The 27,961-nt window shown below is 38.0% G+C and overlaps 19 protein-coding genes and 1 long non-coding RNA gene across 27 annotated transcripts; 5 read left to right on the top strand and 15 right to left on the bottom strand.

The window, feature by feature from the left end:
• Nucleotides 1-2: 2 nt before the first annotated feature.
• LOC108024486 (translation initiation factor IF-2-like) lies at nt 3-602 on the top strand. The gene has a single exon (XM_050888435.1). The coding sequence runs from the start codon at nt 71-73 to the stop codon at nt 473-475; it is 405 nt and encodes a 134-aa protein (XP_050744392.1). The 5' UTR covers nt 3-70; the 3' UTR covers nt 476-602.
• Nucleotides 603-1,079: 477 nt separating this feature from the next.
• On the bottom strand, nt 1,080-1,705 carry LOC108024329 (translation initiation factor IF-2). The gene has a single exon (XM_017094231.2). The coding sequence runs from the start codon at nt 1,646-1,648 to the stop codon at nt 1,283-1,285; it is 366 nt and encodes a 121-aa protein (XP_016949720.1). The 5' UTR covers nt 1,649-1,705; the 3' UTR covers nt 1,080-1,282.
• A 642-nt stretch (nt 1,706-2,347) lies between these two features.
• On the bottom strand, nt 2,348-3,115 carry LOC108024328 (uncharacterized). The gene has a single exon (XM_017094230.2). It carries the CDS (start codon nt 3,076-3,078, stop codon nt 2,593-2,595), a length of 486 nt encoding a protein of 161 aa, XP_016949719.1. The 5' UTR covers nt 3,079-3,115; the 3' UTR covers nt 2,348-2,592.
• An 813-nt stretch (nt 3,116-3,928) lies between these two features.
• LOC108024485 (uncharacterized) lies at nt 3,929-4,492 on the bottom strand. Its single transcript, XM_050888436.1, has one exon. The coding sequence runs from the start codon at nt 4,451-4,453 to the stop codon at nt 4,055-4,057; it is 399 nt and encodes a 132-aa protein (XP_050744393.1). The 5' UTR covers nt 4,454-4,492; the 3' UTR covers nt 3,929-4,054.
• Nucleotides 4,493-5,386: 894 nt separating this feature from the next.
• LOC108024327 (uncharacterized) lies at nt 5,387-6,054 on the bottom strand. The gene has a single exon (XM_017094229.3). It carries the CDS (start codon nt 6,023-6,025, stop codon nt 5,525-5,527), a length of 501 nt encoding a protein of 166 aa, XP_016949718.1. The 5' UTR covers nt 6,026-6,054; the 3' UTR covers nt 5,387-5,524.
• Nucleotides 6,055-6,671: 617 nt separating this feature from the next.
• On the bottom strand, nt 6,672-7,258 carry LOC108024419 (uncharacterized). 2 transcript variants are annotated; one of them, XM_017094336.3, is made up of 3 exons: nt 7,033-7,258; nt 6,824-6,976; nt 6,672-6,767 (listed from the first exon to the last, which is right to left on the bottom strand). In XM_017094336.3, the coding sequence occupies exons 1-3, from the start codon at nt 7,181-7,183 to the stop codon at nt 6,757-6,759; spliced, it is 315 nt and encodes a 104-aa protein (XP_016949825.1). In that variant the 5' UTR covers nt 7,184-7,258; the 3' UTR covers nt 6,672-6,756. The 2 variants fall into 2 exon arrangements, with proteins under 2 accessions (XP_016949825.1, XP_016949824.1); XM_017094335.3 differs by having other exon boundaries at nt 7,027-7,256.
• A 345-nt stretch (nt 7,259-7,603) lies between these two features.
• Nucleotides 7,604-10,198, bottom strand: LOC108024418 (uncharacterized). 4 transcript variants are annotated; one of them, XM_050888440.1, is made up of 3 exons: nt 9,963-10,198; nt 7,799-7,951; nt 7,604-7,735 (listed from the first exon to the last, which is right to left on the bottom strand). In XM_050888440.1, exons 1-3 carry the CDS (start codon nt 10,123-10,125, stop codon nt 7,704-7,706), a joined length of 348 nt encoding a protein of 115 aa, XP_050744397.1. In that variant the 5' UTR covers nt 10,126-10,198; the 3' UTR covers nt 7,604-7,703. The 4 variants fall into 4 exon arrangements, with proteins under 4 accessions (XP_050744397.1, XP_050744396.1, XP_050744395.1 ...); XM_050888439.1 differs by lacking the exons at nt 7,799-7,951; nt 9,963-10,198 and adding exons at nt 8,775-8,927; nt 8,979-9,214; XM_050888438.1 differs by lacking the exon at nt 9,963-10,198 and adding an exon at nt 8,979-9,214.
• A 297-nt stretch (nt 10,199-10,495) lies between these two features.
• On the bottom strand, nt 10,496-11,102 carry LOC108024476 (uncharacterized). 2 transcript variants are annotated; one of them, XR_001768152.2, is made up of 4 exons: nt 11,036-11,102; nt 10,860-10,970; nt 10,657-10,809; nt 10,496-10,593 (listed from the first exon to the last, which is right to left on the bottom strand). XR_001768152.2 is itself a non-coding variant. In XM_017094396.2 (3 exons), the coding sequence occupies exons 1-3, from the start codon at nt 11,020-11,022 to the stop codon at nt 10,583-10,585; spliced, it is 327 nt and encodes a 108-aa protein (XP_016949885.1). In that variant the 5' UTR covers nt 11,023-11,086; the 3' UTR covers nt 10,496-10,582. The 2 variants fall into 2 exon arrangements, 1 of the variants encoding a protein (XP_016949885.1); XM_017094396.2 differs by having other exon boundaries at nt 10,860-11,086.
• Nucleotides 11,103-11,902: 800 nt separating this feature from the next.
• On the bottom strand, nt 11,903-12,812 carry LOC108024326 (histidine-rich glycoprotein). Its single transcript, XM_017094228.3, has 2 exons — nt 12,123-12,812; nt 11,903-12,065 (listed from the first exon to the last, which is right to left on the bottom strand). Exons 1-2 carry the CDS (start codon nt 12,739-12,741, stop codon nt 11,995-11,997), a joined length of 690 nt encoding a protein of 229 aa, XP_016949717.1. The 5' UTR covers nt 12,742-12,812; the 3' UTR covers nt 11,903-11,994.
• Nucleotides 12,813-14,455: 1,643 nt separating this feature from the next.
• LOC108024469 (U-Kazal-Dg21.2-like) lies at nt 14,456-15,934 on the bottom strand. Of its 2 annotated transcripts, XM_050888441.1 has the most exons (5): nt 15,710-15,934; nt 15,490-15,642; nt 14,818-15,429; nt 14,616-14,768; nt 14,456-14,552 (listed from the first exon to the last, which is right to left on the bottom strand). In XM_050888441.1, exons 1-3 carry the CDS (start codon nt 15,882-15,884, stop codon nt 15,419-15,421), a joined length of 339 nt encoding a protein of 112 aa, XP_050744398.1. In that variant the 5' UTR covers nt 15,885-15,934; the 3' UTR covers nt 14,456-14,552; nt 14,616-14,768; nt 14,818-15,418. The 2 variants fall into 2 exon arrangements, with proteins under 2 accessions (XP_050744398.1, XP_016949877.1); XM_017094388.3 differs by lacking the exons at nt 15,490-15,642; nt 15,710-15,934 and having other exon boundaries at nt 14,818-15,108.
• Nucleotides 15,935-16,782: 848 nt separating this feature from the next.
• Nucleotides 16,783-17,341, bottom strand: LOC108024374 (U-Kazal-Dg21.2). Its single transcript, XM_017094278.3, has 3 exons — nt 17,138-17,341; nt 16,931-17,083; nt 16,783-16,867 (listed from the first exon to the last, which is right to left on the bottom strand). The coding sequence occupies exons 1-3, from the start codon at nt 17,310-17,312 to the stop codon at nt 16,857-16,859; spliced, it is 339 nt and encodes a 112-aa protein (XP_016949767.1). The 5' UTR covers nt 17,313-17,341; the 3' UTR covers nt 16,783-16,856.
• Nucleotides 17,342-17,450: 109 nt separating this feature from the next.
• Nucleotides 17,451-19,211, bottom strand: LOC108024373 (lysosomal aspartic protease). The gene has a single exon (XM_017094277.3). It carries the CDS (start codon nt 19,147-19,149, stop codon nt 17,959-17,961), a length of 1,191 nt encoding a protein of 396 aa, XP_016949766.1. The 5' UTR covers nt 19,150-19,211; the 3' UTR covers nt 17,451-17,958.
• A 146-nt stretch (nt 19,212-19,357) lies between these two features.
• LOC108024438 (cathepsin D) lies at nt 19,358-20,867 on the bottom strand. The gene has a single exon (XM_017094356.3). The coding sequence runs from the start codon at nt 20,839-20,841 to the stop codon at nt 19,708-19,710; it is 1,134 nt and encodes a 377-aa protein (XP_016949845.1). The 5' UTR covers nt 20,842-20,867; the 3' UTR covers nt 19,358-19,707.
• A 36-nt stretch (nt 20,868-20,903) lies between these two features.
• LOC108024325 (lysosomal aspartic protease) lies at nt 20,904-23,026 on the bottom strand. The gene has a single exon (XM_017094226.2). It carries the CDS (start codon nt 22,582-22,584, stop codon nt 21,133-21,135), a length of 1,452 nt encoding a protein of 483 aa, XP_016949715.1. The 5' UTR covers nt 22,585-23,026; the 3' UTR covers nt 20,904-21,132.
• A 151-nt stretch (nt 23,027-23,177) lies between these two features.
• On the bottom strand, nt 23,178-23,974 carry LOC108024324 (uncharacterized; the record flags this gene model as incomplete). Its single annotated transcript, XM_017094225.3, has 3 exons — nt 23,178-23,343; nt 23,406-23,561; nt 23,797-23,974. Coding segments are annotated over 3 exons (399 nt in total), but the record flags the coding sequence as incomplete, so codon positions are not given.
• LOC127011504 (uncharacterized) lies at nt 23,918-24,666 on the top strand. Its single transcript, XM_050888433.1, has one exon. It carries the CDS (start codon nt 24,015-24,017, stop codon nt 24,489-24,491), a length of 477 nt encoding a protein of 158 aa, XP_050744390.1. The 5' UTR covers nt 23,918-24,014; the 3' UTR covers nt 24,492-24,666.
• Nucleotides 24,667-25,621: 955 nt separating this feature from the next.
• Nucleotides 25,622-26,277, top strand: LOC108024420 (salivary glue protein Sgs-5). The gene is made up of 3 exons (XM_017094337.3): nt 25,622-25,879; nt 25,945-26,130; nt 26,193-26,277. The coding sequence occupies exons 1-3, from the start codon at nt 25,657-25,659 to the stop codon at nt 26,228-26,230; spliced, it is 447 nt and encodes a 148-aa protein (XP_016949826.1). The 5' UTR covers nt 25,622-25,656; the 3' UTR covers nt 26,231-26,277.
• LOC127011506 (uncharacterized) lies at nt 26,089-27,746 on the bottom strand. 2 transcript variants are annotated; one of them, XR_007764496.1, is made up of 6 exons: nt 27,674-27,746; nt 27,307-27,565; nt 26,813-26,996; nt 26,643-26,739; nt 26,458-26,590; nt 26,089-26,220 (listed from the first exon to the last, which is right to left on the bottom strand). It is a non-coding gene; the product is annotated as an uncharacterized LOC127011506 (long non-coding RNA). The 2 variants fall into 2 exon arrangements; XR_007764497.1 differs by lacking the exons at nt 26,458-26,590; nt 27,674-27,746 and having other exon boundaries at nt 26,093-26,220; nt 27,307-27,544.
• LOC127011505 (salivary glue protein Sgs-5-like) lies at nt 26,450-27,248 on the top strand. The gene is made up of 3 exons (XM_050888434.1): nt 26,450-26,768; nt 26,834-27,013; nt 27,076-27,248. The coding sequence occupies exons 1-3, from the start codon at nt 26,543-26,545 to the stop codon at nt 27,111-27,113; spliced, it is 444 nt and encodes a 147-aa protein (XP_050744391.1). The 5' UTR covers nt 26,450-26,542; the 3' UTR covers nt 27,114-27,248.
• Nucleotides 27,513-27,958, top strand: LOC108024482 (uncharacterized). Its single transcript, XM_017094402.3, has 2 exons — nt 27,513-27,719; nt 27,783-27,958. The coding sequence occupies exons 1-2, from the start codon at nt 27,530-27,532 to the stop codon at nt 27,839-27,841; spliced, it is 249 nt and encodes an 82-aa protein (XP_016949891.1). The 5' UTR covers nt 27,513-27,529; the 3' UTR covers nt 27,842-27,958.
• Nucleotides 27,959-27,961: the final 3 nt, after the last annotated feature.

Raw genomic sequence — 27,961 nt, 5'->3', positions numbered from 1 at the left:
TCGAGGGAAAGCATCAGTTGCATTTCGCTTAGCAATCAAGCACCTAATCAAAAATTCAAACTACAATAAAATGGCTTTCCGCTATATTTTCGTGATCAGTGCCCTAGTTGTCCTGACCCAAGGATCTTATCTGTCCTCAGTGCATCAGGATTCTGGGGTGGGAGTGCACCACTCTGGAGTGGTTTCATCTGGAGCTCCAGTTGTTGGTCTTCCACGGGGCAATTCCGCTGCTCCTCAGCCTCAACGCCCCGTCTCTGCCCATGGATCTCTCGCAGGTCCAGTTGGAGGTGCCCGTCGAGTGAGCGGAGCAGGAGTAGCCGGATCTCGTCCTCACGGTGGTGCTCCTCGTCGTCCTTCTGCTGGCGCTCATGGTCGTCCAATTGGAGGTGGTGCCCATGCAGGTCGTCCCATCGGAGGTGGAGCTGCCCATGGAAACGCTCACCAGAATCGCAATCGCCTCCAGAAACCGTACTAGAAAGCTCCATCCCATACCAGCAAACTACCAAATGAACATCGATTTTACGACCCTTTGCTATCCTCCAATTATATTCACATATCCATCTACTGCAAATAATAACAATTGTTATAAAAAACATGAGAAATATTTATTCAGCAATGGGGGTAGGACATCAGATATTCGGATTTATCAGATATTGGGATATCAAACACCGCAGTTTAACACCAATCGCACCTTCGATGAACTGGATAATGGTCTAATTAAAGCGTTAGCGACAAGTTAAGCACCCAACAGAGTGCACTTCATGATTTAAACATATCTTGAATAGTTGGCCCAAAGTGTATTGCCAGCTAAGACAGCAAACGCTCAATGTGAATATACGCAGTCTTGAGCCAGTTTGAAATTTCTTATAACTATATTAATTTATAAATTGAAAATATTGGCATTGATATGATTTTCGAAATAACTCATTTAAAAGACGATTTTGTTATTGACTATAAATTGTTTGTAATGTCTATACAAGTACTTCTTAATCTTGAAAACTAAATATAACATATTTTAAACACAAAGAAAAGAAAAACAACATTTTTAATTCTACAATATGAGTCCCTAACTTAACGATTTATTTATTTTGAGCAATAAGTAAAATTTATTAAGAACATAATGAGTGATCTATACAACATTTCTGCATTTGATAAACCAAATCTCCCTTTATGCGAAAACTTAAAAAATTTACAAATTGTTTTAGTTTTTATATATTTGAGAACAAAATGTTTGTTATATTGAACAATATGCTTTTTATCAGAGACAGATTTTTCGTTCGGTTTAGTAGGGTTTCTGGATGCGATTGCGATTCTGAGCATGAGCTGATCCTCCGCCAATGGAACGTCCACCGCTGGACACAACTGAAGTACGCGGTTTGGATCCAGCCAGGCGACGAGGGGCGACAGCAGGACGAGGTGCGCCCACGGGACGAGGTGCTCCTACAGGACGAGGAGCCGGACGAGATGCTGGTGATTGGGGCTGGGATCCTGGAGCTGGCCTTGTTTCGGGAAAACTAACTGCACCTTGTGAAGAAACACTTCCGGCCGAGTGAGCTTCAATGGAGGATTCCGAATCCAATGGTAATATATGGGATCCTTGGACTAGGACGACCACGACACTGAGCACAACAACGGATCGGATTGCCATATTGATGATTTCTATTTATAAGCGTTCAGGACAGAAAATATTTTTCAGATGATTCTATAAGAACTGATGATACCATTGGAATATACATTCTTTTTATAAGCGCTGGAATCATCATAATGGAAAAAGAATTTAATAACTATAGAATAAATCAGATTTAATTACTTATGGAGTAATCATTGTATTTAATTATAATAAATCAAATTTATCTGGAGTTTCCACTTTAGGTAAAGTATCGTAAACTAACGTCATTAACTCGCTTTTTTGATTTGTGGACAGCCGTAAATGGGAAATCTCGGTTTTAAAGTTGAAAACTTGATTTTGACATTACGATAGGTAATATATGAATTGAGTAAATAAAATTTAGTTAGTCGCTCACGTAGAAGATTTTAATTTTTTAGGAAATTTAAAAAGTACCCGAAAAGTTTCAGGGACTTAGTTTTGATCATCATTACTTTCAGAAATTCGAGTCAAGATCATTTATTATTGTTATATTAAGGTTTGAATAAGTATAATTTTATTAAACACTTACAAATTTGTAACCCAATTTTTTAATACCGTATATATACAAAAATATGTATAATAACATACAAAATTTCCAAAACAATGGTTATATATTTTGATTATACCAACCCATTAGAGTTACAGCCAAGTTTATTGAGACAAATTAAATTTTTCCCATTTTTCTTATAACAAAAAATACAATTTTGATAAAACTCCCTGTTTTTGTACATAACTTAAATAGGAAATCATAAAAAAGGGAGAATTGATTTGGTATGTTTTATTGCAGGCAGTAGTCAAATGGTTTAACAATGTTGTGGTGTACAATTTTTTATTTCCATTGCTATTGCTTAAGTGTGGGTTATAGACAGATTTTAAAAAAGTATCAAATTATTTCAGCTCAGTTGTAATTTCATCGTTAAAATCGGTTAAGGCCATTTTACATCTTAGTGGGGTCTCTGGCCATGATGGCGGACCTGGTGAACGTTGCCGTGAGCAGAACCAACGACAATTGGGGCAGGAACGCCATGCGGATGAGCAACCACCACTCGAGGAGCAGGCACCACGACACGAGGACCAGGGACCACCACTCGGGGAGCGGGAACGATCACAGTAGCAGGACGAACGTAGGATACAGGAGCCGAATGAAGAGGAGCAGCCGCATAGGGACGGGGCGCCGCCAATCCAGATCCGAGTATTCTGGGGTGTCCTCCAAGTGGTGCAGTTACTACTGGCCCTGGGCCATGGCTGTATATCGGACGCAGGGGCTGGTGCACAGATGGGTGTCCTTGGGAAACTACGACCGCGGGTCCTCCAGACAAAGGAACTCCTGAGTGGATAGCAATCTCGGACTCCTGTTTGATGGGCAGAATATTCGATCCTTGAGCCAGGACGATAACGGCACTGAAAACAACAATGAAGCGTGATGCCATTTTGATTTGGTTATTTGCGATGAATGCTTCAGGTTCAACTGATACCTTCAACCTGGAAAATCAAGGCTTTTATAGTCAAACTCGATTTAATATCTCAATCTAAACACAAAATATACTTTATACTTTAAAAACAAAGTAATTGAAATGGTAGTGACGACACGTGAGATACAAAACATGATTCAGCTTTCAAAGAACTTTAGCCTCTGAACTTGTTCAGATGTCAACTAGAGTTCACTGCTCTTAATTTTTAATGCGAAGATAATTGACTTGAAATATGTTTTTTTCCTTTACTGCGAAATCATTTAGCTAATATCTGCTTACGGTTCCCTGCTTTCTTATATCTTAAATTATTTGTAAAGTAATTTCAGCCTATTTGGCTATGATAAGTCATTATAAAGAAATAATATTTATAAATACTCTAAAAAAGTTTTTAATTGAAATTATTTTGTAAAAACTAGGTCATGTTAAAACATTTTGGAGAAAGACGTTTCCAAGCCATTTGTTTATTTATCTGCTCTGCCACAAAAATGTATTTAAGCCAAATAAAACCAAAATATGTTTGAAAAATCCGGGCCTATTTTCTCAGAACACATAAAAATCTCTATTGGATATGTAACAAATTGAGTTTTTTAGTCGGCTCTCAAGCTAATCATTCCTCATTAATAAGGAATAAAGATTTTGAGGGCCCTTCACAAACCTTCACCTTCATGACAATTTCATTCCATTAAAAAACCAATACATTCCTTTAAGTGTAGATAAATGATTATGGTTTCAGTAAACCTTTAATAAAAAAAATAAAAATCTCTATTGGATATCTCACCCCATAAATTAAATTAATAAAATTATTTTGTATAATAATTATTATTATTTGCACAAGATAGTTATGAGAAAATTGAATATAGAAATTTATACAGTTTACAAAATTATTTCCGAGATAATATCATTAGTTCAGTAGGTTGAAGAGCCAAGCGGTTTTCTAATATGGTTTCTGGATGCGATTGCGATTCTGGTGTGCGTTTCCGTAGCCAGCTCCACCTCCGATGGAACGACTTGCGTGGGAACCACCTCCAATTGGACGACCATGAGCGCCAGCAGAAGGACGACGAGGAGCACCACCATGAGAACGAGATCCGGCTACTCCTGCTCCGCTCACTCGACCTCCAACTGGACCTGAGAGGGATCCATGGGCAGAGACGGGGCGTTGAGGCTGAGGAGCAGCGGAATGGCCACGTGAGAGACCAAGAGCTGGAGCTCCAGATGAAACCACTCCGGAGTGATGTACTCCCACAAGAGACTCCTGCTCGACTGGTGAAATAATGGATCCTTGAGCCAGGACAATTATGGCAATAAAGGCAAAAATGAATCGGAATGCCATTTTGATAAGGCTGTTTGTGATTATTGCTCGTAAGACAACTGATGATTTCAATTGCGGAGGAAAACCTTTTATACTTCAGAAAGCCACATCAATCAAATCAGTAAGAGCATGCAATTAATTATTTAAAAGTAATTATTCGACTCGTAAGCATTGAAAATTATGTGCATACTCACCTCAACCTACAAACTTAAATAAACATTTTGTAAAGTGGACACAAGAAAAATGTTGGCTCCAATTGTTTGTTTCAGTAACTTTATTTAACCTAATTGGAAATATCTTTATTTCTTTTTACTAAGATTATTTTTAATATTTTTTATTTTATCTTTTAATATATAGCCGGAAAAGGGGCCTTTGTAGTGAAATTCTGGAAATATATTAAAATGCACCTTGGCTATTTCAATAATAAGAAATCAATTAAGAAAATTAAATCAGAAAAAACAACTAAATAACAATGTTTGGTGATCATAAAGTTTTATTTAACTTCGAATTTTTTATAATATTACAATTAAAGCATTTCATATGGCATGAGCTTTTGTAAGATCTTAAAGTCAGTTCATGTTTTATATTCAATAAATTAAGACCAGCTCCTGCTAATAAATCTCCGGCACTTAGCCGTTAAATCTTTTATTTACCAAAATACTGACTTAGTCTCTAGGCCAGCGGTATCGAAGGACAGTTCCCTTCCACCCTAATAAATACATAAATTTACTTAGTATACTATATTAAAATGTATTTATACATGTTAGTGATACATTTTGTGTTATACAATTTTAAATTTTTATATGCCCTATAAAAAATTATCAGATCCGATTTCGTGGTTAAGTGGGCTGTAGAACCCTGCACAAGTGTGTTCTAGCTAAGAGCTCTTTTTCCACCTAAAACCTCAGATGTTCCGTCTAGAATAGTTTGTATAGGTTATACATACCATACAAAATAAGTACAAATGGTATAAGTTGTCAAGTTATTATTTATTACTGATTTAAAGTACATTTCAAATTGCTTTAATAGGGTGGGTAAATGGTGAGTAAAACGGGATTCATAAAAATTTTGGCTAGCGTCGTGATGGGTTTTCTATCCGTGATGGCGGCCATGCACATTTCCATGACCGGCTCCCACAACAACCGGCTGGCGAATGGGAGCCACTGGGGCCACTACGACAGCAGGAACGACCACGGCGCCAGGGCGGACGTAGGACACAGCTGGACGTGGAGCAGCTCCATAGCCACGAGGTCCAGCCGAGCCAGTTCCGATTCCGCGATGAGCTCCTCCGACGGGAACTGGAACTGGGAGTGGGCCATGACCGTAGGGTGAACCAATGGGCTGGGACACCGAGGGATGTCCTTGCGAAACAATGGAAACAGGAGCTCCGGCCGAAACCACTCCAGAGTGAACTGCCACCTCCGCTTCCTCTTCGATTGGCAAGATATTCGATCCTTGGGCCAGGACGAGCATGGCGCTGAAGACAACAAAGAAACGGGCTGCCATTTTGCTTTGGTTATTTGGGTTGATTGTTGGTGATACAACTGATGCTTTCTGCTGGGCACTTGGGACTTTTATACTGGAGAAACGCATTCTACAGTTACAAGCAATTTAATTTATCATTTTAAAGTAATTACTGGGATAGAGTGATGTCATTTATTTTACACCAAATTACAATTGACCCAGTTTTTTTCATTTAAAAGTGCAATGCCCTTTTGATTAAATAGCTTCATGGAATTTTAGTAATGCCTTCATTTAAAAAGAAATGAAAAATAAAAAATCTAATGAATTATATTATAAAACAGGCCTAAAGCTACAATTTTTTCAAATTCGTGTTATGTTACCCAATACATTTTTTAATGAAAAGTTAAAGTTATTACAATGACTAAAATAGACTTTTTCTAAAGAAAAACTCCGTCATCTTACATAATAATAAATATTTTTTTTAAGTCTTATGCATCTACAAGTTTTACCTAAACCTTGTAGGTAATATTTATCCAAAATTCTTTGTCAAATTACCGGACTTAAACTGAATGTCCGCCGAACAGAGATGAATAGTTGGGTTATACTTTACATTTATATTTATCTTAACACGTAACTCACTTTAAGAATAATGAAATGAAAACTAATAATGTTTCAAAAGCTTACCTTGTCTTAAATATAGTGAAGAGGCATGGTGGTTATTTTAAATGAACTTACTTCCTAATTCAAACACAACAACTGAAAGACCCTTACAAGATACGTTTTTATCTTGGCATAATAAGCATGTATATATTTCAAAAAGCTTTACTTGCTTACAAATATCTTTTGATATTTATTTCACTTCATATGTAAGCTGCAAGTAATTAAACGATTAGTCTGTAATTTTACCCAATAGATAATCGCACTTACTCTCGCCAGAGCGACAGTTATAGGCCTCTCTAACACAGCTATTGCCAAACACACGACTCTGCCCCCTATAAATGGCTGTCGAGAAGGAGTTGAAAATGCTGCAGTTCCGGGGGCAATGTTTCTGGCATTCCTCCTTGGGACTTAAACTGAAACCTTTAAAAAAGTATATGTATCTTTTGACACCAATGCAAATCCATTCTCACCTTGACCTTCTGCATCGGCAAAGAAACATGCATTGCGAAAAACCTGACAGCCTATTGGGCCGAGAGCCCATACAACATCTTCCGTTTCCGGACAGTCGGCATTGCCGGAACTAAAAACAATGCTAAAAATCAGGCATAGCGTTGTGTATGCTTTCATTGCGTGGAGTTACTTTTTCTATTCGTTTAGTTTGGAAAGGTGTTTGAGGGGCAACTAATTTCATTGCCACTTATTATGAGATTATATTGGGTCTACAATTTCCGGTATTCTATGGTCAGCGTGCCAAATTACCTTACTATATCGATTATATGCCTAGTTTTGATAAAATTATCTAGGGTCTAAAGTTACGTAAACTGAACTACTGACAATATGCCGAATACCTATATTAGGTAATTAGTTCTGTGGAAAATACGATTTGACAAAGAAAAGCGCTACTTATGAAAATAATCACTCAAAAATTAATATATTATTATTTTCCGTCAATTTATTTTAACTTTTTTATTAAGATTTCAATATTAAAATAATAAATTTAAGTTAAATTACTTGATAATGATTAGAATTTAATTAGAAGACATTAAATTTGCATTCACTCTCACTCTGTATAAAAATGAAGTTTATTTTAAACATGATTTACATTTAGGGAAATATCTACATAACTGTACAGATTTCTTTATATTTTTTATATTTTTTTTAATTTTGTATTAATATAAGCTGTAAGCAAACAAACAATTAGTCTATAATTTTGCACACATTAAATTATTTAATTGAACTTACTTGCGCCAGTGACGCAGTTATGAGACCGTCTGAAACAGTCATTGGGAAACTCTTGAGTCTTTCCCCTATATGTGGCTTTCGTCGGCGAAAGCAAAAGTATGCAAGTCTCTGGGCAGTATATCTGGCATTTCTCCTTGGTAGTTATATTGAAACCTTTAAAGAGTATATAAGAGACTTGCGATACCAATGCGAATGAATTCTCACCTTGACCTTTTGCTTCGTCAAAGTAACACTTATTGCGAAAATTTTCACAGTAGTTTCTACGGATATCGAGAGCCCATACAACATCTTCCGTTTCCGGACAGGCGGCTTTACCGGAACTAAGGACGATGCTAAAAAACAGGCACACCGTAATGTATGCTTTCATTGCGTGGAACTACTTTTTATATTTTGGTTAGTTTGGAACGTTGTTTGAGGGGCAACTAATAGTATTGCTACTTATTATGAGATTATATTGGGTCTACAATTTCCGATATTCTATGGTCAGCGTTCCAAATTACCTTACTATATCGATTATATGCCTAGTTTTGATAAAATTATCTAGGGTCTAAAGTTACGTAAACTGAACTACTGGCAATATGCCAAATACCTATATTAGGTAATTAGTTCTGTGGAAAATACGATTTGACATAGAAAAGCGCTACTTATGGAAATAATCACTCAAAAATTAATATATTATTATTTTCCGTCAATTTATTTTAACTTTTTTATTAAGATTTCAATATTAAAATTTAAGTTAAATTACTTGATAATGATTAGAATTTAATTAGAAGACATTAAATTTGCATTCACTCTCACTCTGTATAAAAATGAAGTTTATTTTAAACATGATTTACATTTAGGGAAATATCTACATAACTGTACAGATTTCTTTATATTTTTTATATTTTTTTTAATTTTGTATTAATATAAGCTGTAAGCAAACAAACAATTAGTCTATAATTTTGCACACATTAAATTATTTAATTGAACTTACTTGCGCCAGTGACGCAGTTATGAGACCGTCTGAAACAGTCATTGGAAAACTCTTGAGTCATTCCCCTATATGTGGCATTCGTCGGCGAAAGCAAAAGTCTGCAAGTCACTGGGCAGTATATCTGGCATTTCTCCTTGGTAGTTATATTGAAACCTTTAAAGAATATATAAGAGACTTGCGATACCAATGCGAATGAATTCTCACCTTGACCTTTTGCTTCGTCAAAGTAACACTTATTGCGAAAATTTTCACAGTAGTTTCTACGGATATCGAGAGCCCATACAACATCTTCCGTTTCCGGACAGGCGGCTTTACCGGAACTAAGGACGATGCTAAAAAACAGGCACACCGTAATGTATGCTTTCATTGCGTGGAACTACTTTTTATATTTTGGTTAGTTTGGAACGTTGTTTGAGGGGCAACTAATTGTATTGCTACTTATTATGAGATTATATTGGGTCTACAATTTCCGATATTCTATGGTCAGCGTGCCAAATTACCTTACTATATCGATTATATGCCTAGTTTTGATAAAATTATCTAAGGTCTAAAGTTACGTAAACGGAACTACTGACAATATGCCAAATACCTATATTAGGTAATTAGTTCTGTGGAAAATACGATTTGACAAAGAAAAGCGCTACTTAGGAAAATAATCACTCAAAAATTAATATATTATTATTTTCCGCCAATTTATTTTAACTTTTTTATTAAGATTTCAATATTAAAATAATAAATTTAAGTTAAATTACTTGATAATGATGAGAATTTAATTAGAAGACATTAAATTTGCATTCACTCTCACTCTGTATTAAAATGAAGTTTATTTTAAACATTATTTACATTTATGGAAATATCTACATAACTGTACAGATTTCTTTATATTTTTTTATATTTTTTTTAATTTAGTTTTAATATAAGCTGTAAGCAAACAAACAATTAGTCTATAATTTTGCACACATTAAATTATTTAATTGAACTTACTTGCGCCAGTGTCGCAGTTATGAGACCGTCTGAAACAGTCATTGGGAAACTCTTGAGTCATTCCCCTATATGTGGCATTCGTCGGCGAAAGCAAAAGTTTGCAAGTCTTTGGGCAGTATATCTGGCATTTCTCCTTGGTAGTTATATTGAAACCTTTAAAGAATATATAAGAGACTTGCGATACCAATGCGAATGAATTCTCACCTTGACCTTTTGCTTCGTCAAAGTAACACTTATTGCGAAAATTTTCACAGTAGTTTCTACGGATATCGAGAGCCCATACAACATCTTCCGTTTCCGGACAGGCGGCTTTACCGGAACTAAGGACGATGCTAAAAAACAGGCACACCGTAATGTATGCTTTCATTGCGTGGAACTACTTTTTATATTTTGGTTAGTTTGGAACGTTGTTTGAGGGGCAACTAATTGTATTGCTACTTATTATGAGATTATATTGGGTCTACAATTTCCGATATTCTATGGTCAGCGTTCCAAATTACCTTACTATATCGATTATATGCCTAGTTTTGATAAAATTATCTAGGGTCTAAAGTTACGTAAACTGAACTATTGACAATATGCCAAATACCTATATTAGGTAATTAGTTCTGTGAAAATTACGATTTGACAAAGAAAAGCGCTACTTATGTAAATAATCACTCAAAAAATAATAAATTATCGAATACAATTTTATGGGTCCCACCGATTAGAGCGTAGCAATCAACTTTTTAATAATATACACTTTTACTGAAGTTTATTTTAAACATTTTTGACTTGTATACAAATTTCTATCTTAGTGTACATATATAGGGCTCCACGTGATCTTAAACATAAGCTGTAAGCAATCAAGCCATTAGTCTATAATTTTGTCAGTATTATTTTATTTAACTCCACTTACTTTCGCCAGTGCGGCAGTTATGAGCCAGTCTAAAACAGTCATTGGTAAACACTCGAGTCACTCCTCTATATGTGGCTTTCGTCGACGAAGTCAAACGTATGCAATTCGTACGGCACTTTATCTGGCATTTCTCCTTGGTAGTTATATTAAAACCTTAAAAAAAATCTAAGTAACTTCCAATATCAATGCGAACTATCTCCCACCTGTATATGTTTCTTCTTCAAAGTAACACTTATTGCGAAAATTTTCACAGTAGTTTCTACGGATATCGAGAGCCCATACAACATCTTCCGTTTCCGGACAAGCGGCGTTGCCTGAAGTAAGGACAATGCTAAAAATCAGGCACACCGAAATGTATGCTTTCATTGCGTGGAATTACTTTTCCTATTTCGGTGTTCAAGGAACGGAGATTATGGTGCAATCAATTGTATTACTATTTATGATGAAATTATATTGGGTCTACAATTTCTGATAATGTATCGGCAGCGTGCCAAATCACCTTATTAGATCAATTATATGCCTATTTATGATGAGATTTAATAGGGTATAAAGTACAGTTCTAAGTACACAAACGATTAAAGCTTCGAAATAAGGATTTTCAGCCAATTTATTTTAGCTTACTTTTTCAGATCTAAACATTAAGTAAATAAATACAAGTTTCCCTCTTCTAAGCTTCCTAAAAATAATCTATTTGTTTAGAATTTATTATAGGTAGGTATTGCATTGTAAGTCTCTCAAATCCAAAATGCAAAATAAGTTTTTTATATTAACTTACTTAATAATTCGCAGAATGTAATTTAAGGACTCCCCAACGAAATACGATTAAAGCTCTGTTTAAAAATTAAGTTTATTTCACACATTTTTTATTTCTATAATGTACAAATTATGTAGAAATTAAGGATGTCGCGTGATTTTAAATATAAGCTGTAAGCAAGCAAAATTTAGTTTATTTTTGCGCACCTTAATTTATTTTTGGCTACTTACTTTCACCAGTGTGACAGTTATGAGAACGTCTAAGACAGTCATTCCCAAACACCCTAGAAAACTTTGTCCGATTTCTTTGCAGCCTACTTTTTATCACCTAATAATGAGTCTTACGGCTGCGTTCGTTTAGAAATAATACAAATATTTACGTAAGTCTTACAAAAGTAATTATAGCTATTCTTAACTAACTGTAGCGACGTTATGACTGACAACTGTCCAGCCTCTTAACAATTATAAAACCATAAAAAAGACATGTATTAAATACTTTTAAGAGATATTTATTTATTGGGGGTAAGTAGTTAAACAAAAAATAATTGGGTAAATCGGCAGGGATTCAGTAATTTTCAATACAGATTAATGGGCTCTGTGGGATCTGTGAGCGCTGGGCAGATGATGGCATTCGTGACCACTGATGTGTCTCAAAACTGCAAAAGACAATGTTATTACTTATGTTACTGACATTGGATAATGTCATGACTAACGTGGCTTCAGTTCATTGCGACGCAGGCAGTTCAAAATGGCCAATTCGCAGGAGTTCTCAACCTTATAGCAGAGGTGACCATCGGTGGCATAAGTTGGACTATGGTAGCGGGGGCAGTGGATGGTCGCATGGCAATTGCGATGATGATGCACATAGTGAACTCCGTGATGAGGGACCTCCAGATGATGGTGGTGATGAACTGCGTGATGTGGGGCCTCTAAATGATAGTGGCGATGGCCTCCGTGATGTGTGGCCTCCAGGTGATGATGGTGATGCGGAGAGCCGTGGATGAGATGGTGCGATTCGGACAAGCGATGATGATGATGGGACTCTGAAAGGTGATGATGCGACTCCAGGTGATGATGGGGTCCATGCTCGTGATGATGAGATTGAGACTGAAAGTCGTGTCCTCCATGATGATGGTGACCTATCTCGGCTGACTCATGATGCAGGGAATGGGGCACTACAGCATCCTCAGCGGGCAAATATCCTTCCTGGGGAACTTCCGCTTCAGCACCAACAATGTCCGCTTGGTGGGCTTCATTCAGAGATCCGTGGAGAAAGGATCCCTGAGCAAGGACTAACCAGGCACTGGCCACAAAAACAAATCGTAGGGCCATATTTGCTTCGCCTAACTATAAGAATTTGCCTTGTTACTCGTCAGCCAACTGATGCCAATCCAGAGAAACCTTTACGGTTTTATAGCCACGGCACACTAGAAGCCGAGTCCAACATCTTAAGCTTAATAAGAACCCCATTTTAATTAGAAATTAATTAAAAGATAAGCACTGCAATGGCATCGTCCGTAAGCAGCTAATTAAAAAATATAAATATACTAACGCAAGCCATAAATCACAAGCTATATGGTATATGTAGGCTAGGAACGTTCAACTTGGGAGTTCCATTAATCCAGTTATTCGCAGTACCTACTCAAAGTTTACCGAACCCATAGGGATGTTTGCTAAGGCATTCTTAGAAACTGGTTTTCTGTTTAGTAAAAACCCAAGAACTGTACTGTAAAATAAAGAATGACGTCTGATTTATGATAGCATGGTTCTGAAAATTTGCAATTAACTCCGCAATTAGAATATTTTAAATTTAAAGTGGTTTTCTTGCAACCAATTTGGACTTAAAATTCTCAAATGGTTTTAGTACAGACTGAACGGCATGCCCCGTTCTTTGATAATACACCCTAAAAGTGCATTATTACCTTGGGTTATATCAAACTTTTTTATTTATATAGAACAACAATATATCAATTTTTATCAAAAATACGAAACAACAAAATATGTTATTATTCGGTCTGGAGTTGTTTTTGTTGACAAATAAAATAAGCAAGTAGAGTTTGTTTTGCCAAAACATTTATACAAGTGCCTAAACTAAATATTGTATATTAAGTGTACTGTAGTTAATCCTTGTCCTAAATTGTTTGTCAAATTACCTGATTAAGCCGGAAAGTCCGATAAACAAACCAACAACTTACCATACATGCCAAATAGTCTTTTTCCGGTACGATAATTAAGCTAATAATTTACTTAGTTTTTATATTAACTTTCTTGACAATTCGCAACTGTAAGTAAAAGACTAATTACCTTTGTATAAAGCCCCAGTATATGTTAAGCACAAGATATACAAATATCTATATTAACACATAAGCTGTAAGTAATAATATATTTAGTTTAAAACTTTGCCCACATTAATTAATTTCATTTCACTTACTTTCACCAGAGTGACAGTTATGAAGGAGCAGTCATTGCCGAACACCCTAGTGTGTCCCCAATATTTGGCAGGCGTCGGCCCATTCATTTGGATGCAACCCGGTGGGCAATATTTCTGGCAATTCTGCTTGGTAGTAATCTTGAGGCCTTTAAAAAAATATACATAAGTAACTTCAAATATCAATGCGATATTTTTTTTTCGTCTAGTAACACTTATTGCGAAAATTTTCACAGTAGTTTCTACGGATATCGAGACCCCATACAACATCTTATTGTTGAGACCCCATACAACATTATATTGGGTCTACAATTTCCGATATTCTGTGGTCAGCGTGCCAGTTCTCTGGAAATTACAAAAACTACTCCATTGTCGTAAATAATTCTATATTATTTATCTTGCCTTTTAAGATTTAAACATTAGGAACATAAATACAAGATTCCCTCTTTTAGGCTTCTTAAAAATAATCGATTTGTTAAAAATTTATTGTAGGTATTACATGTTTGTATTGCATTGCAGGTCTTTCAAATCAAAAGTTCATAATAAGTTTTTTATATTAACTTACTGAAGAATTATTAGTAGAGTGTACCCAAACTACGCAATGATATACACTTTAAGCTCTGTTAAAAAAGGAAGTTTATTTCAAACTTTTTTTTTCTATACAAAATCTATATTAATGTACAGATTTAGGAAATCGCGTGATTTTTAATGTAAGCTGTAAGCAATCCAACCATTAGTCTATAATTTTGCACACTTTAATTTCTTTTATTCTACTTACTTTCACCAGTGCGACAGTTATGATAACGTCTAAGACAGTCATTGATGAACACCTTAGTATCTCCCCTATATTTGCCTGTCGTCGGACTTCTAATAAGGGGGCAAAGACCGAGGCAATATTTCTGGCATTCCTCCTTGGTAGTTATATTGAAAACTTTAAAAAAAATAAGTATATTCCAATATCAATGCGAATTATCTCCCACCTGAATATTTTGCTTCCTCAAAATAACACTTATTGCGAAAATTTTGACAGCCTATTAAACGGTGCCCGAGAGCCCATACAACATCTTCCGTTTCCGGACAGGCGGCATTGCCGGAACTAAGGACAAAGCCAAAAATCAGGCACACCGTAACGTATGCTTTCATTGCGCGGAATTATTTATTATATTTCGGTGAGTTTGGGACGCAGTTTGAGATGCAACGTATTGTAGTCCTTTTTATTTTATATGATGAATCGGTAGCTTGCGAAATTAGCTTACTAATTAAATTTTATTTCTGTTATTGATGAGATTATATAGGGTCTACAGTTACGGATTAAATAAGTACCTAATTAAGTAAGTAATTAATTAGTTCTGTGGAAAATACGATTTCACAAGCAAAAGCTCTATTTTAGTAAATGAGCACTTAGAAATACTAAATGATCAAATTGCGATTAGAAACACACTGTGCAATTCTATGATAAATTATCAACCAAAATCCCCCACTAGTTAGACGAAATAATTTTATTCTTACATTGTTTTATTTTTTCTTCATTTTATTTTTCTTATTTATCATGATGCATTATTCGCTTTTTCGATGCGTATTTTACAGAAACGCTGTTAAAGGGAATTTAAAAAGAATTAGGCAAAAGATTACTCATTCTAAAAAGCACTTACTTTCGCCAGTTCGGCAAGTGTGAGCCCTCTTTTCGCACTCGTTTCCAAAATTGCGAAGTTGACCCTTGTACGTTCCACTGGCCGGCTGGTAGATCGCAGGGCAAATATCCGCACATTGCTTTTGGCACTCCTCCTTGGTGGCGATGGTCAACGCTACGACAATGATTTAATTATTAACTTCACATTTACATTATTATTCAATTATTTTCCAATATATCACCTGGCTTGCGCTGGCAGTTCTCCAGGTCAAAGTAGCATTTGTTGCGAAAAACACTGCAGCCGGCACCAAGGGCCCAAACAACATCCTCCGTTTCGGGGCAATCTCCAGAGCAGTTGGCACCAACTTGGCTGAAGGCCAGGCCCAGTAAAAGACACGTAAAGATAGCCGGTTTCATAACGAATAACTTTCTGCTAGCCTTTGATTTTGCGAATGAACTGAACAGGTGCGTTCTCGTTTTTATAGGTTTCCGAGGGGCGATGAAGATTCCTATAAATCTAAAACGTCACATGCTCGCCAGATGTGGGGGATTTTTTCCGAGTATTATCGTTTTATCTAATTTGCACATCGTATGCCTGGCAGTCTGATCGCCAATGAATTACTCTATTGTTCACTTTAATTAACTGAACTATCTGCGTTGATAAAAGGTGTCTGTAACTACTAATAAACCACACATTTTCTGATAAATGGCAAGTGTTTCACAAGATTATTTCTTAAAATATAAATTAAATCACTCTTACTGTTAGCGAAATCAAGTATACCTCTCGAAGGTCTCAGTATCAGAAGTAACGTAACATAAATTATTCAGTGGGCTCGGCAGACCTTTACCTGACTTGACTGGCTGTTTGTGGACTTGGCAAGCTTGATTATAATTTCTTCTTTAAAAGCTATGAATCTAGATGCGTTACTGCCTATAGATGTATCTTGCAGACAATATTGTTTTACTTTGTTATTTCCCTTAAAGGCAAAACCCCCAGCTACAATTATACACGTTTCATATATGCAAATATTTTTCAAACAACCAGGTTTGCGAATGAACTGAGCAAACTCTTCATTTGACCCGGTTTTATATCTGTTGGAAAGGGGCCTGTCTTCGGAATTGTTTATTTATCTTGATTTATGCAAAAAAAAAATTGTGGGGGTTTTAGCGATAATGTTTTGAATAATTAAAAAGTTTTGAAAAACTACCAAAAAACTGGCCAAGATCTTTCAACACAAAAGTGGTTCTATACATAACATCTGTAGTAACTTTTAAAACCCTAAAAACCTAAAATTTAAATAAAACACAAAAACTATTTTCGTTACCTACACATTTGTAAATTCATTTATTTGCATACACGCTTTGAGGCTTTACATTTTTAATTTTTGACTAGACAAAGGCTGTAAAAACAAAGGTAGTTAGAACAACATATTTTTCTTATAAAGTCCCTTTCTTGCACTTACTTTCTCCAGTCCGGCAGGTGTGAACAATCTTTTCGCACAGATTCCCAAAGTTTCGCACCTGGCCCTTATATATACCTCCCACAGGGTCGTAGTTCTGAGGGCAAGCGTTTGCGCAGTATTGCTGGCACTCCTCCTTGGTGGTGATGGTCAACGCTGTAAGACTTGCTTCTAAAATCTAGTAAAATGTACTTATAAAATGGGTGCAACCTGTATCTCGCCGGCAGTTCTCCTTGTCGAAGTAGCACTTGTTGCGGAACACATTGCAACCATCTCCAAGAGCCCAGACGACTTCCTCCGTATCGGGACAGTTTTCGGGGCAACTAGCACTAACTTGGCCCAAAGCCAGAGCTATCAGCAGGCACAGAGATAAGAACGACTTCATATTGAGTGGTTTTCTATAACTGACTAGCCATAAAGCGTGATGCTCTTTTATATTAGCAGCTAGGGGGCGTTCCTAGGGTCCGAGAGGTCTTAATGAATGCCTATATTAATTCAGAAACGTCACAAACCGGCTACATGAAGGTGATTTTGTTTGCATTATTGTTTTAGCTACTTCACACATATTAGTCGATTGCGGAAAGATAGCCCGGGAAATACCCATGTATAAATTAATACCGTGAGGATAAAATCTTATTCAAAATGTACTCTTAAAACTTATAAAGTTTAAGCTTTCAGAAACCAAATGAAAAAGATTTACTTAATTTTTATATAAAACATTGCGTTTACCTAGTAATATTTCTAGTAAAGAGGGTTGTATAGTTGTTGCCTAACTTAAGATTGATAAAAAACACAGATAACCCTTTGTCAGGGAATTGCTTAGGTAATTAATTATAATATTCATTCGATGGGCTCGCCGCACCGAACGTGAGTCGGTCAGCTGTTATTTTCCACAAAACGAGTTTGAATCGCTATTCTCTCTGTAGCCAACTCTCGTGATTTCTCTCCGGCCACGTTTTATGTCCAAGTTTTGTCATTAAATAGAACAGATGTTTGTGGCTATTGGCAACAAAACTAAGCGAAACGTGTTGTCAGGCGGCTGGAGCAAAACCGATCCGCCGTTGGCCAGCATCAAAGGCGGTGTAGTAGCGCCCTATGAACACGTCTCCCAGAATCCAAAACTCTGCCTCCATCAGGGTAAAAGCGGACAGACATATCACCGAGCCATCATCATTGGCGGCGCTCATAACATAATCCCTGGGCTGCAGGGGAAATCGCTGACCTCCAATGATGAATACTATCTCAGGAAGCTTATCGATCTCCGCGCAGTTGAGCAGATACTCGTTATTCGAAGTGGGCAAACCGCCTAGAAGGCTATTTATTATCAGATACTCCCTGGGAGGAGCTGCCAAGAGAGATGTGCCCGTATCGGCAATGGCCTGTCGATTCTGGCTGATCATCCTGCCGCCCAGTTCGATGCCATCCATTGGAAACTGCCAGTATCCCGCATGGGTGAGCGGTACATAGGTCAGCGATCCCGAGAACTTGGCCTTATCCACTCCACCGAACAGTAGCTCACCACCCATCCGTTCACTGCCATTGCGTTTGAGGTAGAACGAGAATATGCACTCATCCACCAAATGCTGATCACACATGCTCTCGAACAGTGGCTTTATTCTCAGCTCAGCTATGGCTCGAAAGCCCAGTCCCACGATCCCCGCGAAATTGGTGTCCACAAAGGTTGAGCCCGGCTCGTGCATGGCCATGCCAAAGGTTTGATTACGCACCACCAGCTGGCCAATGGCCACCGTATCCTGGGCCAGTCGACCCGACAAACTGCCAGTTCCGTAGGCTATGGCAAACCTCCGGCCATCCGGAACATAGCTGCTCGAGGCACTGGAGTTGTAGCGATGATGGTGCTGACAAGCCAGGTTCTTGGATGAACAGTCTGCACTGGGCACCCAGAGATTGGAGGATCCCGTGTCGAACAGCATATTGAAGGGCTGACCCGGCGATCCGATGCTGATGGGTCCAGCGTACTCCAGATTCAATCGGTTATCCAAAGTTTCCGTGGCTCCTAGACTATCCCTAGAGGTAATCTCCGGTTCACCAACCACATTGTATTTGGCCAATAGATTTGTTCTTCCGGCGCGATGTTGACGACGACTGGCCATGAAGGAGGCCTGATATTGCATGGGAATGCGGATCAGTTGAGCCTGTGATCCAGGCCCAAGCAGGCACAAGATCCACAGGGACAACAGCAGCCAAAGGAGGCAGTGCATCGTCGCTGAGCAACCGAAATCGAACCGATCCGAACCGTGTGTAAATTCCCTTCCAACTAATTGACAGAGATTCTGGCAGCTATTGTTTTATAGCACCTGCAAACGGAGCACTTTAATGGCCAAATTCGTTTGGCATTCAAATGGAACTGGCTAATGCGGTGGTTGAACGCACTTCAATGTTTGCGTAAAGAGAGATAAATAGGGCGAGTACATTTAATTGAATAAACAAAGCAATTGCCAATTACCAAATTAAATTGTGCGAGCAGTGGTCTATACAGATACAAAGATACTGTTTATACTGTTTTAAATCAGACCATAATAAGGTGGAAAATAACAAACCACAATTATAAAGCCTAATATAAAATAAAATAATAAGATAATTGGTTGTTGGTTTTAACTTTGTTGTTCATTTTATTTAACGAATTGGCTTTAACCTAACATCTTAATTTATTAACAGAATATTTTATATACCTTTCTTTTTAATTCACAAAAAATGTATTTGTAATCGCATACAGACAACAATAATTATGTTCATTTGAATTAGACCACTGTTTATTTTTATTTACCCCCTTTCACCGCCTTGGCCAGTCCAATTCTCTTGGCTGTGGCATCATAAACCGTATAATATCGGCCCAGAAAGACATCCCCCAGCACCCAAAATCCCCTGTTAATGGGAGCAATGGCCAGTACACACAGCTTTTTACGACCCAGTGTCAACTCCATCAGATAATCGTCGGGCGTCAGGGGAAATACCTTGCCTCCGATGAGTATGTTGATGTTGGGCAGAGATTTGGTCTCACACGTCAGTACCTTATAGCCATTTTCCACTTTAGCTGATAAGACTTTTAGCAGATTATCGTACGATTCTTGGGGCATTAAAACCAGCGACGTGCCCGTATCCAAAATGGCATTGCTTTTTCCTCCTATTTCCTTAGTTCCCACGGCTGTTTTGGTTATTTCTAGATTCCAGCTGTTCCCCAAGCTTAATGGCACGTAATGAAGTTTTCCTTCAAATTTTGTTCTATCAAAGCCGCCAAAGAGTATCTCTCCGCCAGGAGTATCTCGAGGATGTCGTCGAAGGTAAACGGAGAATACGCATTTCTCAATCACCTTTTTGGTGCACAGGAGTTCCAGAAATGGTGTCGTATTAGACCAGGCTAAAACGCCCAGACCCAAGCCCACCAGGCCATCAAATCTCACGGAGGTAAAGGCAAAGTGTTGCACGAACAGGCTTTCTCCGAAGATCAGGCCGGGTAGATCAGCTCCGGCGAAGTGCAGGGTGTCCTTGGATAGGTAACCAACCACTCTGCCGGAGCCATAGCGCAGGGTGAAGTTGCGTCCATCGGGAGTGTAACTAGTGGATCGCGAAGAATTGTATCTTTTGTGGCTCTGACAGGCTAGATTGCTCTTTGGACAGTTGATAGAGGGCAGCCAGGTGTTCGAAGATCCAGTGTCGAAGATCACACAGAAGTGTTGCCTGGGCGTGCCCATGGAAATGTTTCCATAATATGCCAGATTTGTGTGGGTCTGCAGCTTCAGGTTAAGGGTCTCACTTCCTTTGGTTAGGTTTCTGGCGAAGAAAAGATCACTTCCATATACTTTTTCCGCAGCATAGAGCGGCACTTTCAGTACATTCTTATTGGCAAAGGATAAACAGGAAACAGCGATTAAAATAAACCAAGCTCGAAGCATCTTCGAAGAGTTCACTTAGAGAACTGAAAATATAACCTTTCCTATTTTTGCATTTTCCCCGGAATATTGCTTATGTAAATGCACAGCTGTTTTTGGCTGATTAGGAAGGTAATTGGGTAGGTCAGAACTTAGGAACATATGAAGTAATTAATTAATATATTAAATATTAATTGTATCAGTAAGTACTTATTTTAAATATGAAAAATCTAGTCTGAAATATTTATATTATTGATGATTCCCTCTGCGAGATCAGCTTTATTGTCTTTACATTTTTAAAGATTACACTTTAGCCTATGTCTTGTAAGTGGTGGCAGCGAATCCAAGGCGATTGTTGGTGAAATCAAAGATGGTGCAGTAGTGCCTTATGAAGGCATCGCCCAGGATTAGAGGTTCGTCCGGAACTTCAATAAACACCGACACGCAAATGGTTTTACCCTTGCTGGTTTGCACCCTCACCATAATCTTTTTACCCATAAGGACGAGCTTCTTGCCCCCGATGACCAGGGTGACGTCGGGTACATCCGACGAGCACTTCATCCAACACTCCCCACTGGAGGTCTCCTTGCAGCCGAGGATCTTGTTGATCTTCTTGTAGATGGCCGTTGGCGCCGTCATGAGGGATGTTCCGGAATCCACAATCGCCTGCACCGCACCACTCACTTTGGTGCCGCCCACGTAGAGAGCCTGCAGCTCAAACTGCCAGTAACCCTTCTTGGTCACCGGAGTGTAGGTATAGCTATGCGAGCCACTATAGGCGCTGGTACTGGAGTTGCCGAAGAAAATGGCACCTCCTCGGGACGAGCTGCCTCCGCCCTTCATGCAAATGGCAAACCTGCAACTGGAGATCACATCCTGTGCGCACATGTTCTGCACCAAGGGCGTGACACCATCCACGGAGATGGACGTATAGCCCATGCCCAGTATGCCATCGAAGGAGGCCGTGGTAAAGACACTTCCCGGTTCCTTGGTGGTCATCGCAAAGGTCTGATTGGTCACCGTCAGTCCAGCTATGCTCACCGTGTCATTGGCCAGAACTCCCGCCACGGAACCGGAACCATATAGAATGCCAAATTTCTCGCCGTCTTTTATATAGGTACTGGATTTCTTGGGACGATAACGCTTGTGTTTTTGGCACGCCTTGCTCCTGCAGTGCGGTCCTGTGACCCAGAGATTGGAGCTACCAGTATCCGGAAGTATGGTGAACTTCTGCTTCGGGGTGCCAATGCTCAGCTTGCAGGTGTACTCCATGTTCGCTCTGTTCCTCAGTCTTGCGGATCCAGAAGTCTTGGCAAAGCTGAAGCCATATCGACTGGCCAAAAACACCTTCTCCGATCGCAAATCGTCGGTGGTCCGTACGAAATTCTGTTGGAAATCCAGTGGCAGAGTAGCAAAACTCGCACCACTGCTGGAACTTGACTTGGCCTTGGATTTACGATTGGCCGCGTTACGTTTCCTTCTGCCTTCCTTTTTCTTGGCCAAATTACGACGTCTCCGGTTTTTCTTGCCCGCATTTAGTCCACGTTTCTTAAGGTTCTTTGATCTAGGAGATCTGGCAGATCTGGATGATCTGGCAGATAGTCTATTTCCACTCCGTTGGCGCACATTACTTCGGTGAATTCTGTTTCCGTTTCTGGCTGCCAGGGATCTGGATCCCGAACGACTACTCACTTTCCTCTGCCTAGCTTCGGTCAGAATAACAAATAGACAAATTAACGCACATAGCACTAAAATTCTGCAACGCATTCTCGGAATTTGCGAGCAAACTTAGTAGCTACTAATCCTCGCTATTGGGGTGACATGGGTTTTATAGAGCCCACCATACTACGAAATTTGTTAGCCAAGGTCACTTGAGAAAACAGATGTGGGAATGTTTGCATTTCCTTAGAAAGCGTAAGAAAATTAAATGGAAACAATTATAACGCAGATCACATTACCTAAAATTAGATCACACGTTTTTGATGTCTTAAAATATTTAATAATGAAATCGTTTCTAGAACTAAGTCACTTAAATAACTAATGACCTTACTCAAGAAAAAACAGTTGCATAGAATTAAGCATGTACTTATACTTAACATTGGTTTAAACTTTTTCGATTCTTAAAATTGACATAAACATTTTTTGATTCTTAAAATTGTCTTTAATTTTTTTCTAAAAAAATAAAGTTGTTAGAAAAGTCTTTTTCACAGTAATTTTAGCTGAAATAAAATCAAATAAATGCAGATCATTTACTTAAGAAACTTTAAATATGGAAAACCTAGTTTTCAAGGTTTCTGAGCCTTAAATAAATAAACAAAAAAATCAGCCAGAAAACCTTTTAAGTGTAGAACAACAATAACTCCAAACCATATTTTATTTTGCGAACGAGTCAGTCGGTAAACTAACGTCATAACTGAGTCTTTAAAATGTACTCCATTATTTGCGAAAAAATATTTATAGATTAGCGAAGTTGCCTGCAGATGGGGGAGGGCCTTTCACAGTTTTCCAAGGGTCGCTCGCGCCAATCTAAAAAAAGATTGCAATTTTGAAGACTTACTTCAATATATATAAAAATATGTATTACTCACTTATGTTACGGCGGCAGGAGCTGACCCCCATTTTACATCCATTTCCGAACTCACATCGCACCAATTGTCCCCTAATTGTAGCTTCTCCGCAAACAGGTTGATGAACCTCAGGACAGAATTGAGGACAACCTGGCCGGGTTTGTGCCTCAATCAGAACTGAGATGAGAAACAGACAGAAGATCACAATGAACGACTTCATTTTCGGAGAAAAGTGAGATTTACTCTGAGTGATTAGTGACAGCCTGGTGGGCTTTTATAGGCAGAGAGATGAGCAGGTTCTGGGCAAATACAGCTGTTAAAAAGCACTTTAATTGAATGCAGTTCAACAGCTTTTCAGGGGAATCATCGATCAATTGCCTATGCAGCTCCAACAAAAAAATTCCACACCCACCGATCGCATTGCAAAACTGGTTGACCGCTATAGCCTTCACTCGATCTCGGATCACTCTAAATGGCTGTGAAGTCCAAATGGAAAACGTGCTGGCCGGGTTAACAATTATATGTTTGAATTTCAATTTACAGCGATCATTTCCCTTCACAAATCGATTCGTTCCGACCACCACTTGAACTCCCTAAAGAGATCAGAGCAGCTCCAATCGAAAGTCGGTCATGCCTGCTGTGTGGGTGTGGATGCTCTTGGCGGTCTTGAATCTGACACTCGGTCAGGCCATTAGTGATTACCTAGATAATGAGGTGTCCAGAAAAACCCCAGAAAATCATATACGAACACAGCCGAAATCTCGAAGAACATCGTGTAAAAAGTGCTATCCATATCTCTATCCAAAGAAGAACTACTACGTTGTGCAGAAGAGAACGGGTGAGAAAAGGCGTCACAATGTCGTATTTATGCTGACAGATCGAAGAACGGGACGTCCTGTAAAAGTGGCCTTCAAGCATGGTCTCAGAAATAAAAGAGGGGTTCGTGTTTTGAAGGGCTTTAATAGCACCAACGACCCCTGCCGACTTAACCAAGGTAGATGTGTTTATCGACTGTTCAATCGAAAGAACTTTCGCACTTATAGAGTGGACTTTAGAACGGGGCTAAAGAACAGAAGGCGAGTTTCTGTGTTGAAGCTTATACCATGAAACCATAAAGTGTTTATTATAAGCCGTAGGCAGTTATAAGCACTGAAATAAACATACCAAAATATTTAAAAAATTAATTAATGAACTTTAAAACTGAATGTTTTCGCAAATAATTTTTAGTTTACGGTTGGTATTTCTAATATATTTATAATTAAATAAAAAATATATAAAAGAATATTATAAATATTTTTCAAATTCAATTTAATCTTGAAGAGTCTGTAAAGCAGAGCTAGAACTTTTTAATACCTCGTCGTTTCATTGAAACTAAAAAAAACATTTTTTAAAAAATACTTTATTTTAATGGCAAGAAAAGTTAATTTTTCATAAATTTTTATTTTTATTTCAAACTCCTAATATGAGGTCCCAGTGCCAAAGTAAGGCGAAAATAATGCCAGGCGCTCCGTGCTCCCAACACTCAGCTCCCATTCACTTGGCTGCGACCTGTCGACTGTCATGTCTTTTTGGCCGGACCAGGCTAAAACCGAAAAAAAGCTGGCCAACGGGTGGGCGTTGAAGTTGGCCAACGAGATACGCACGCGGTGTCGCCAAGCTGACAGAGCCAGAGATTTATTACTTTAGGGGTTCAAACATTTGCTTGCTGCCTTTTTCTCTTCGGCCGAATTAATACACCTTCACGAGGCAAAGTCAATCAAAAAGCGAAAAATTGCGCGTGCGTAGATTTTACTTTCGAATTGAAAGCAAAAACCGGAAACTCGCAGAGGCAATGACTTTCAAAAACTCAAGACGATTATTGCAATCGATGAAGATGAGAGACTCTGATGGATTTTTTCTGGGGCAAAGAAGTAAACAGTTCATGTCTGAGGTGGGATTTATTTTAAATCCGATTTGATCCCGCTGTTATTAATAATATAAACTTAAGCTAGTATATTTTATTTTTCTATGAAATATCGAAAGGGAACCGTAAAACTCCATTATCGCAAGTTAAGTAATACTACTTATTTATATACACCAAATTCATAAACAACTTTTTTGTTCAACGTAACAGAAGGCATAATAATATTTTTCCCAGCTGTTTATACAGGGACTTAATTGTTGAAGATCGAGTTCAAAACACTTGGTTGTGATGAGTTGATCTTTATAAAAATATAAAAGTAAGTAGGTACAAAGCAAAGGGTTTCAGTCACCTGCTTTCATCTTTATCAAAATGAACTTCAAGCTCTCTTTATTTTTCCTCTTATTGGGAGTATTTTTGCACCTCAATGAAGCCCAAACAACAAGCTGCTCCAATAATTGTATTTTTCGTGCAAGATGCAATCCTTACTTCAAGGATCTGGTTTGGTCAGTAGTGGATCGCGTTTGTCGCGTTTTTCAGAACGGCTGCATCTTCGGAAATGAAAATTGCATGAGGGCCAATCGCTGCTTGCCACGTAAGTATAATTATAGTTTATTTTGTAATACAATTTTTAAAAGTATAAAATCCATATCTTTTTAGCCATGGTGGCCTCTTCAAGGGAGGAGTGTTCGAAGGAGATATACTGCCCGAGGATGTGTTACCGGGGAGCTCCTCCAGTGTGCGCCTGGTTTCCCTACACGTTGAGCAATGGAACTACAGGTGGTCGGGATATGACCTTCGGAAGTCGCTGCTCACTGGATAGCTTTGCCTGTCGTAACGCTCAAGGTGGGTCTATCCTAGTTTTCCAGTTTCACTCATTGAATTTTAATAAAATATTATATTTTCAGCTTATGTAAACGAGCCACGCATTGGACGCTGCACATAAAATAAACATACGAAACAAATATTTATCAATAAATATTTAAAAATAAATGGCTGAACATTCTTTTTAAAGTTAATAATATTATTATTTATCCAAGTGGCTTTTAATCAAGCTCTACAAACTCAACAACTTTTGAATCTAGAAAATATTCGTCATGATTTCTGCAATGTTATTTGTTAACAAATACTTTACAATAACTTGAATTAAACATAAAGAGCCTTTCATATTACCTGTTTATCCGAAAACTTATTGCGCAGCTGAAAGTTGTCTGAGGCTATATAATCGCAATATGTCTGATGATCACTTATTATAATAATGAATGTTTTCAAGCTTTCAGTTCTCGGGACTCTGTTTTGTGGATTTCTGAATATGAACTTAGCTTATATCAGAAATTGCACGGGAGCTTGTAACTTACAGTTTCGATGTAATCCCTATGGCAGGAATATTATATGGACTATTTCGGAAGGGACTTGCCGTGTTTTCCAGAACTCGTGTCTTTTAGGATCCCTGAACTGCCAAAGGGAAAATCAATGTTTACAACGTATGTCAATGAAGTAGAAGAAATCTTCTAGAATTCTAGAGTACATAAAATATATTTTCTGCCAGCTTTGCTTTTAACTTCTCAAGATCAATGCATGACCTATTGCCCAGGTCACTGTCCTTCAGGTGGGCCACAAGTCTGTGCCTCTTTTTCATATGTGGACAGCAACGGAGTTAATGGAGATCGACAAATGACCTTCCTAAGCCGCTGTCATCTGAACCAGTATGCCTGCAAAAATGCCAATGGTAGGTATACAAATTTATTACAAAATATTTATTAATTATACATTTATTTTCAAAAATTGTAGCATATATTGGAGAACCCTCAAACGGTCCCTGTCCTTAGAAAACAACTAATAATAAACATTATGAAATACACACAAAAATAAAAAATGTTATCATTATTGAAAGTTCTTTAAAAATTCGTATGGTGACGATTTCATTATGGGTAATTCTTTACTTGCTCTAATAAGCATTTTAAAAAGCCTAAAAGTACACTTTTTTATATTTTCGATTAAATTTATTTATTTATAATTTACCTATTATTTTCGATGGATCGTCATGTTTGTGAGCACACACATTTAATGGAAACGGCGTAGTTACACGTGCAAAAGAATATAGATCGGCTTATGGGAGCGAATCCTTTGTTTCGGCCTGACAATATGTTTTCGAATCGAGTTCATTGGCTGGCCTAAATCCGATCACATATAAAACTAAATCAAAGCAGCAGCTGGGGACAGTTTTTATAGCACGCGTCTTATAATGAAGTGGATCCTGCTGGTTGTAATAGTGGCGTTTCTGGGAATTTCAAAAGCACAGATATGTAACCTTAATTGCACAGGAAGTGGAACTGAATTCCTTTGCGGAAAAACTGTGAGAAATGGCAGGGAAATCAGATGCACCTACAGGAATCCCTGCGAAATGGATCGGAATGCCTGTCAGAGACGGGAAGGTGAGATGAGTACTAAAACCTACAATATAAATGATTATTAAATTATACAAATTATTTCACCAGTATGGAGAAAAGACACAACAGGTCGATGCACACGCGACTCGGATGAATGCAGGAGGTAGGGGGAAAATGACCCGGCGCAGGAGAAGCAGCTGGATATTTTTAAGAATTGTATAAATATTGACACAATTGACAACACGAAATATACAAAATATATATTTTTTGACAGTCCCTAAAAACTT

The sequence above is a fragment of the Drosophila biarmipes genome, chromosome 3R (genome assembly GCF_025231255.1).
Source record: "Drosophila biarmipes strain raj3 chromosome 3R, RU_DBia_V1.1, whole genome shotgun sequence".
Classification (NCBI taxonomy): Eukaryota; Metazoa; Arthropoda; class Insecta; order Diptera; family Drosophilidae; genus Drosophila; species Drosophila biarmipes.
The sequence above is the reverse complement of the archived record's forward strand: the minus strand, read 5'-3'. Positions and strand labels throughout refer to the sequence as shown.

Excerpts from the sequence above, each read along its gene's own strand:
- LOC108024326 (XM_017094228.3), bottom strand. The coding sequence starts at position 12,741 with ATGGCCCTACGATTTGTTTTTGTGGCCAGTGCCTGGTTAGTCCTTGCT. Across the intron at positions 12,066-12,122 it reads TCGCAATGAACTGAAGCCAC|TTTTGAGACACATCAGTGGT; the intron begins GTTAGTCATGAC and ends TGTCTTTTGCAG.
- LOC127011504 (XM_050888433.1), top strand. The coding sequence starts at position 24,015 with ATGCCTGCTGTGTGGGTGTGGATGCTCTTGGCGGTCTTGAATCTGACA.
- LOC108024486 (XM_050888435.1), top strand. The coding sequence starts at position 71 with ATGGCTTTCCGCTATATTTTCGTGATCAGTGCCCTAGTTGTCCTGACC.
- LOC108024328 (XM_017094230.2), bottom strand. The coding sequence starts at position 3,078 with ATGGCATCACGCTTCATTGTTGTTTTCAGTGCCGTTATCGTCCTGGCT.
- LOC108024469 (XM_017094388.3), bottom strand. The coding sequence starts at position 14,980 with ATGAAAGCATACGTTACGGTGTGCCTGATTTTTGGCTTTGTCCTTAGT. Across the intron at positions 14,769-14,817 it reads TGAGGAAGCAAAATATTCAG|TTTTCAATATAACTACCAAG; the intron begins GTGGGAGATAAT and ends TTTTTTTTAAAG. Across the intron at positions 14,553-14,615 it reads TAACTGTCGCACTGGTGAAA|CTTACATTAAAAATCACGCG; the intron begins GTAAGTAGAATA and ends GATTGCTTACAG.
- LOC108024325 (XM_017094226.2), bottom strand. The coding sequence starts at position 22,584 with ATGCGTTGCAGAATTTTAGTGCTATGTGCGTTAATTTGTCTATTTGTT.
- LOC127011505 (XM_050888434.1), top strand. The coding sequence starts at position 26,543 with ATGAATGTTTTCAAGCTTTCAGTTCTCGGGACTCTGTTTTGTGGATTT. Across the intron at positions 26,769-26,833 it reads GGAAAATCAATGTTTACAAC|CTTTGCTTTTAACTTCTCAA; the intron begins GTATGTCAATGA and ends ATTTTCTGCCAG. Across the intron at positions 27,014-27,075 it reads TGCCTGCAAAAATGCCAATG|CATATATTGGAGAACCCTCA; the intron begins GTAGGTATACAA and ends CAAAAATTGTAG.
- LOC108024482 (XM_017094402.3), top strand. The coding sequence starts at position 27,530 with ATGAAGTGGATCCTGCTGGTTGTAATAGTGGCGTTTCTGGGAATTTCA. Across the intron at positions 27,720-27,782 it reads TGCCTGTCAGAGACGGGAAG|TATGGAGAAAAGACACAACA; the intron begins GTGAGATGAGTA and ends TTATTTCACCAG.
- LOC108024327 (XM_017094229.3), bottom strand. The coding sequence starts at position 6,025 with ATGCGTTTCTCCAGTATAAAAGTCCCAAGTGCCCAGCAGAAAGCATCA.
- LOC108024374 (XM_017094278.3), bottom strand. The coding sequence starts at position 17,312 with ATGAAGTCGTTCTTATCTCTGTGCCTGCTGATAGCTCTGGCTTTGGGC. Across the intron at positions 17,084-17,137 it reads GAACTGCCGGCGAGATACAG|CGTTGACCATCACCACCAAG; the intron begins GTTGCACCCATT and ends CAAGTCTTACAG.
- LOC108024476 (XM_017094396.2), bottom strand. The coding sequence starts at position 11,022 with ATGAAAGCATACATTTCGGTGTGCCTGATTTTTAGCATTGTCCTTACT. Across the intron at positions 10,810-10,859 it reads TGAAGAAGAAACATATACAG|GTTTTAATATAACTACCAAG; the intron begins GTGGGAGATAGT and ends ATTTTTTTTAAG.
- LOC108024419 (XM_017094335.3), bottom strand. The coding sequence starts at position 7,183 with ATGAAAGCATACACAACGCTATGCCTGATTTTTAGCATTGTTTTTAGT. Across the intron at positions 6,977-7,026 it reads TGCCGATGCAGAAGGTCAAG|GTTTCAGTTTAAGTCCCAAG; the intron begins GTGAGAATGGAT and ends ACTTTTTTAAAG.
- LOC108024438 (XM_017094356.3), bottom strand. The coding sequence starts at position 20,841 with ATGCTTCGAGCTTGGTTTATTTTAATCGCTGTTTCCTGTTTATCCTTT.
- LOC108024420 (XM_017094337.3), top strand. The coding sequence starts at position 25,657 with ATGAACTTCAAGCTCTCTTTATTTTTCCTCTTATTGGGAGTATTTTTG. Across the intron at positions 25,880-25,944 it reads GGCCAATCGCTGCTTGCCAC|CCATGGTGGCCTCTTCAAGG; the intron begins GTAAGTATAATT and ends ATATCTTTTTAG. Across the intron at positions 26,131-26,192 it reads TGCCTGTCGTAACGCTCAAG|CTTATGTAAACGAGCCACGC; the intron begins GTGGGTCTATCC and ends TTATATTTTCAG.
- LOC108024329 (XM_017094231.2), bottom strand. The coding sequence starts at position 1,648 with ATGGCAATCCGATCCGTTGTTGTGCTCAGTGTCGTGGTCGTCCTAGTC.
- LOC108024485 (XM_050888436.1), bottom strand. The coding sequence starts at position 4,453 with ATGGCATTCCGATTCATTTTTGCCTTTATTGCCATAATTGTCCTGGCT.
- LOC108024418 (XM_050888440.1), bottom strand. The coding sequence starts at position 10,125 with ATGAAAGCATACATTACGGTGTGCCTGTTTTTTAGCATCGTCCTTAGT. Across the intron at positions 7,952-9,962 it reads TGACGAAGCAAAAGGTCAAG|GTTTCAATATAACTACCAAG; the intron begins GTGAGAATTCAT and ends TACTCTTTAAAG. Across the intron at positions 7,736-7,798 it reads TAACTGCGTCACTGGCGCAA|CTTATATTAATACAAAATTA; the intron begins GTAAGTTCAATT and ends GTTTGCTTACAG.
- LOC108024373 (XM_017094277.3), bottom strand. The coding sequence starts at position 19,149 with ATGCACTGCCTCCTTTGGCTGCTGTTGTCCCTGTGGATCTTGTGCCTG.